The 6,540-nt window shown below is 35.9% G+C and overlaps 1 protein-coding gene across 1 annotated transcript; it reads left to right on the top strand.

Annotated features, from left to right (window-relative positions):
- Positions 1 to 610: 610 nt before the first annotated feature.
- LOC134279524 (collagen alpha-2(VIII) chain-like) lies at positions 611 to 5,387 on the top strand. Its single transcript, XM_062761935.1, has 3 exons — positions 611 to 653; positions 1,020 to 1,174; positions 4,999 to 5,387. Exons 1-3 carry the CDS (start codon positions 634 to 636, stop codon positions 5,385 to 5,387), a joined length of 564 nt encoding a protein of 187 aa, XP_062617919.1. The 5' UTR covers positions 611 to 633.
- Positions 5,388 to 6,540: the final 1,153 nt, after the last annotated feature.

Here is a 6,540-nt window from a genome sequence, read left to right as displayed (position 1 = left end):
TCTGGAGGGGGAGTAACACTAGTAGTTAGTAAAGGACAGATTATTTATTTTCTTGTCAGTCTTTGACGTATTGAATTTATTTCCAATAAAGTTTGTTGACATGCAGATTATTTTCTTTCAAAATGTACAATGCACCTCCCTCGCAGAATCAAACGGTCGTTACCTTACTGGCTTAGTATATGTTAGTAAAATTAATACCCCGACACGCTCCTTTTCTTTGGGTGCGTTAAAGGAAACGATGACATTCTTTTTCTTTTCTTAAAAAAATCTTTCAATTAAATTTTGGTAATGCAATCTAGTCGGGGAACCCCAAGTTACTATATAGCCTAGAAATGTTAATTACATGCACATGAAGTTTTTTTTTTTTTTTTTGGGGGGGGGGGGGTGTCAACGCTAAGACTAAAAACATGTGGCTGTTTTTAGAGGTAGTTGTGCTGTACCTGTACACTGTATATTTATATAAGGTATTTAGAAATTTTGAACACCTGTTTCAAGTTACTTTTAACATGCGATATACTTATTTGGCAACACGCATGAGATCCAATATCAAATTCACTGGTATATATAATAGGAGCATGTTAAATTTATCTATAATAAAGCTTAAGCATCTTTAATTTAACTCCATTTTTTCAAATGTCGATCTTGACAAGAAGGTTTGTAATCATTTAAGTATTTTCTTTAATTTGGCATCTTTGCTAGCCAAGGGTTTCTGTTAAGCTATACCCTCCTCATGTTCATGAGGATAAGTAGGATATCAGATACCCTTGGCTATAGCGAAGATGTTATTGGCACTTTAAAAATAATTAGAATTTATTTTAGATCATATATTTTTTATTTTATTAGAAATGAAAATTAAAAATAAAATAATATGTGATATAATTTTTTTTTTGAAACATACATGTATATCTGTTTAAAAAAAAAATGGCCCAACGATTTTCATTTCGGCAGCATACATAATATGGAATTCCGAAATACTTGTAAATACTCGCAAAAACTTTGATTCGGTTTACCTTATACAGGATGACGTTCTTGATAGCTTACCTCCTCTTTATGCCGAGTTTTGTTCAAGCAAAAGAGAATTTGCAGCGTGAGAAATTCAAAGATATTATGGAGGATGTGACGAGCCTGTCCACTGCGTGTAAGGCTGTTGGATATGTAAATACAAACTGTGAAAGTGAGTATTGAATGTACATAGGCGTCGGAACCGGGCGGGGGGGGGGGGGGGGGCTAATCTTTAAGCCCTCCCCCTTTTTTAACATAGACTTAGTATATAGGCATTAAGCATTGCAATGTAGGTTTAACCCCCACCCCCACCCCCCCCGACTTTCCATAGAAACGTTGCAGTATAGGAAAGAATCTCGAACCCCAACTACCCCCACCCCCCACCCCCCCACCCCACCCCCACGAAATAGAATTTTCGTGATTGGAGAATAGACATATTTCCTTTTTTTGTTTATTTGCTTGTTAAGTTTTTTTTTGTAGGTCTAAAAAAAATTTTCTTGCGCTCAGCCCCTCCCCCCACATTCAATTTGCTTCCGATGCCAATGCACACACCATGCACAAGTTTGTGAACTTTTTTTTATAATGAAGGCCTTTAAAGCCATCTTTTTAAGCCCCTGTAATGGAAGATTGGGGGTGCATACTTTTACTTTTTGGTAATGATAATTTGTTGTATAAGATGGCCAAACTCCAAGGACAAAGGGTCAAATTTGATATACTGCCCAAAGAAAAGTCTAGTCTCAAGGATTATACTTCTGTGAAATATAAAAGTCATCTCCCCGATCACTCATAAGTTACGGACATTCAATGTTAAAGTCAAAGTTTAATATAAAATTGCGGACAAATATACAGCTGGACAGACGGACGGACACGACGAAAAGTATACATACATAACTTAAAGCAGATTCTAAGTTGTTAAAATCATAACCCCGGGGGTAGGGCGTGGCTAAATTATGGAATCAAAGTTTTATACATAAAAATCTATAATAAAAAAATTCCTTCTCAAAAACCACTGAAACTTATGTGGAGTCATCCTGAGGTAGTGTATAGATTCTAAATATTATTAATAAATTCATGATCACAAGGGTAGTGTCTTTCTGACATACTTTCTATTTATCAATAAAAATATGCATTATGACTACAGTCATAAGGCATATTTTTATTGATAAATAGAAAGTATGTCAGAAAGACAGTAGGACGGGGCCAAAATAAGAAATCCAAGTTTACAATGTAACATTGAAATGTAATGGAAAAAACTTAAAATCTGCTTCTCAAGAACCATTGTGCTAGAAAAGCTGAAACTTATGTGGAAGCATCCTGGGGAAGTGTAGATTCTAAATTGTTAAAACCATGACCCCCGGGTAAGCCGGGCGGGGCCACAATAGGGAATCCAAAGATTACATAGAAACATATAGAAAAAAAGTCTTAAAATCTTCCCAAGATTCATTGGACAAGAAAAGCTGATATTCATGTGGAAGCATCCTGGGGTAGTGTATATTCTTAATTTCCAAATTATGACCCCTTGGGGTAGGGGGGGGGGGTCTGATAAAGACGATCATGTCAAAGTTACTCATTTGAGCTTGTTAAGAAAATTTTGTGTTAGATTTTTTTTCAGGGGGTACCTGTAAAGTGCGAAACGAAATAGAAACGAAACGAACTGAAACGAAACGAAATCTGCCGAAACGAAACGAAATCTACCGAAACGAAACGAAACCTACCGAAACGAAACGAAATCAAGACGAAACGAAATCAAAACGAAACATGCCGAAACGAAACGAAACAAAACTTTCTGAATGATTATATTGTCTATTTTTACTTCATATGAAATTTATATAGTTCAAGCACCACGGGTTCGCTTCAAGCTCATACATAGGGCATACGCTTCGGAAGGATATTAAAGGGGGGGGGGGGTTAACCAACAAAAAGGTTAATGCCTATATAATATATATCTTTGCAAAAAAAGAAAAGTTGGGGGGCTAACAACCCCCCCCCCCCCGCTTCCAACGCCTATGTCACATTTTATTAAAAATCTTACTGAATAATTTACCTACTTAAGATTGACATCGTTTGCTTTGAGAGACTTTTTTCTTGTCAGTTAAATCGTTTTCGACGTCTCTTATGGAGCCTCTTTATTGCAAACCACTCATTTCTTCCTCGAAAATTACCTCGATAAAAATAGGACTGTATGTACGTAGAAAGGATACACAAGATTCCGGTTGTAGTTACATGTATAACTGAACAATAAAACCAGACACCTCGGAATGGATTACTAAATACTCTAAGTCGCTGGTTTATCCTATGTTTTAAGACATTCGCAATACAACAGTACAGTGACTTTATTTCGACCCGTACATAAACGAGCCTTTACATATAACAACATCAATTTTGATAGATATATTGTATTTAGATAAATAAGGACTGAAAATAAGAGTAAGATATAAAAATTAGAAAATACTGCACATATTGAAATTATACTGCATAGTACGCTCGTGCATATTTGCACCTGGTAAACATGTAAATACATCATTAGACTGAGAAGGGAGCATAATTTATCAATAATTTAAAAATTTTATATTAACAAGTGCTTGAACTATATATATATATATATATATATATATATATATACATGTGTATATAAATTTTATTTGATTAAAAAAAAAGTTCACATGCAGTTACACATATATAATTATATACGTGTACCTTGATTTGAAAAAAAACCCAAACATTTTCATAGTTTTGTTTCGTTTCGTTTCGGCAGGTTTCGTTTCGTTTCCTCGTGATTTCGTTTCGTTTCGGTAGGTTTCGTTTCGTTTCGGTAGATTTCGTTTCGTTTCGGCAGATTTCGTTTCGTTTCGTTTCTATTTCGTTTCGCACTTTACAGGTACCCTTTTTCAGGGACTAGCTGCAGATCTGTAGCGTTATGGTTTTATATATTTGTCTTTGACCATAACGCTACAGATCCGATAGTGCAAAAAAAGTGCAATTTACGGCGCAATATTTTTTGCGCTCTTTGGAGGAGAATTTCTCCTTTTTCTAGCATTGGTCAATCAACTACCTTTCAACTCCTAATTCTATACACATTTTGTAGCCAATATATATAGTTTATGCACCTCCCAACCATTTATAGTTGTCTCTACAGGCAATAAACTATAGGTTGAAGTGAACTTTCAGTTATCTAAGAAATAATTTTAATCATATGAGTTTATCATTGGTATAGACGTCTATAAAGGGTTGGGAGATGGATAAAATACACAGATTAGTTAAATAATGTGCTTAGAATTGGGAGTTGAAAGGTATACGTAGTTGATTGACCGATGCTGGAAAGTTGAGAAAAGAGCGCAAAAAATATTGCGCCGTAAATTGCACTTTTTTTGCATTATGGGATCTGTTGCGTTATGGTCAAAGACAAATACATAAAACCATAACGCTACAGATCTGCAGCTATTCAGGGACCTACCCTTCAATCGCAACCTCTCGGGCCTTTCCGACTAGCGGAAAAAAAAAAACGATACCGCCGCGGCAACTTCTTGGCCGCGGGCCTTTCCGACTAGCGGTAAAAAAGAAACCAATATCAACTGCAGCTTCTCAGGCGGCGAGGCCTTTCCGACCAACGGAAAACAATTGCAATTTCTCGGGTCTTTCCGACTAGCAGAAAAAAACTACCTCGAATGTATTGCATAGAAGCCATGTCAGCCCCCCTCCCTCCCTCTATGCTATATGAAAATAAATGGGAAGTTGTATAAATATTTGAGTGACATCTGGTGATCATTGTTAGTTTGTCCGACCTCTGACGCAAAGACTCAAGATGATGCACCCCCTACCCGGAAACATTTCCTGAATCCGTGCCTGCCTGATGACAGGACCTCTACCTACAAATTTGACCGTTGCCTTGAAGAATGACTTTCACTTCACAAACTTCCACCGCAGCAATAATCAACCATACGGGGGCATCAGTATATATAATAATATTAATTTTCACAAACATTTTGTTTTTGACAGAAAACGAATATGTAGCATTTGATACTAGAATGGGATCATCACCGACATTGAAAAAGGGAGAAAAAGCCATTTTTGAAGAAGTAAATCTAAACGTAAAAGGTGGTTACAACTTTTCTACAGGCATTTTCACTGCTCCAATCGCTGGATTATACATTTTCGACTGGACAATATGGGTAAACTCAATGAGAAGAGCAGGTACAGTGCTTAGTGTTAATGGCATGAAGAAATCCCACATTAACTGTTATGCAGCTTATAAATATGGTAGAACTTTCTCATGTAGTAAAATGGCCATAGTAAGGATGGAAGTAGGTGATAAGGCTTGGATTTACAGTTCGAGCGGAAATAGTTATATAGGAATGTATTCGTCATTTTCTGGATTCAAGTTGTAGAAAAAAAGCATACATGTATATACATTTGAAATAAAAAAAAAAATACAACAAGAGAGTGCATTGTAAATTTTTTTTAATTCTAAACATTTTTTTTCAAAGTGACTATCAGTGCTCAGGGCTAAAAATCGTTTACAAAAAATAAAAGACATATACTCGTTTTATTTGAATATTTCATGAAGACAGAAACCAGGCAAGAATCCCGTCTTATTTTCTGTAAAATGAACGCTTTAAAAAAAGTCCACAAGACCCCAGAATATTTTTTAAACAAGCTGTGTTTGTGAAACACCGATTCTCCCACATGGCAACATAGCGAAGATTGAACTTTTCTTAAATGTTGGTACCTAAAGTAACGTCTCCTGACGAGAAATAGACGATTGTAAAAATAAGAAAGCCCTCGCTGTAACTAACAGCACCTGTTCAAAAGTTATGGACCAGGATAGGTTTTTTAAAGGTAGGCCAGACTCCAGGGTCAAGGACAAAGGCTCAAATGTGTTGTTTTCTATTGAAAGCCCTGGTCCTAACCGTTTAAACACAAGTTATATGACAAGGTTTTAAAGTTTTTAAAAAGTAGGTCAAAAGTCAATGTCAAAAATGTTAGTATCTAATAAAAGTTTTTATCACAAAGATCAAATCTGTTAAGTATGAGAGCCCTAGCCCTAACCCTTCAAAAATAATGGTCAATGTCATCTTCCCAAGTCAAGAGTTTCTGATCCGATCCACATGTTTATGAGAAGCGGAGTGGATCAGAAACTCTTGACTTGGGAAGATGGGTCAATGTTTGCCTCTTAAAAAGTAGGTCAAAATCCAATCCAAATTTATATCCAATTAAATGAAAGGTCTTCTTCGAAGGATGAAAGCCTTAGCCTTTACTGTTCAAAAGTTATGACTGATGTTAAGTTTTTTAAAGTACGTAAATCTCCAAGGTCAAAGGTCAATATTGTTGGTATTCTATGGAAGGTCTTGTAACAAAGAAGTCTGCTTGAAAATACTACTATAATATCTAAAAGTTACGGCCAAAGATAAACATGATAAAGTTTGTAATTTTTATGTAAACGTGTGTCAAACTCCAAGGTTTGGGCAACAGGTGATAAGAAAACCCAACGTTCCGTTCAGGTGAGCTAAGTACAACATATGTACTCGCATGAATTTACAC

This window comes from Saccostrea cucullata, unplaced genomic scaffold (genome assembly GCF_032062105.1).
Source record: "Saccostrea cucullata isolate Sc308-1 unplaced genomic scaffold, CSIRO_AGI_Scuc_v1 ctg6410, whole genome shotgun sequence".
In the NCBI taxonomy this organism is placed as follows: domain Eukaryota; kingdom Metazoa; phylum Mollusca; class Bivalvia; order Ostreida; family Ostreidae; genus Saccostrea; species Saccostrea cuccullata.
The sequence above is the reverse complement of the archived record's forward strand: the minus strand, read 5'-3'. Positions and strand labels throughout refer to the sequence as shown.

Coding starts and splice junctions, on each gene's coding strand:
- LOC134279524 (XM_062761935.1), top strand. CDS start 634: ATGTCGATCTTGACAAGAAG. Junction 654..1,019: donor ATGTCGATCTTGACAAGAAG/GTTTGTAATCAT, acceptor TACCTTATACAG/GATGACGTTCTTGATAGCTT. Junction 1,175..4,998: donor TGTAAATACAAACTGTGAAA/GTGAGTATTGAA, acceptor TGTTTTTGACAG/AAAACGAATATGTAGCATTT.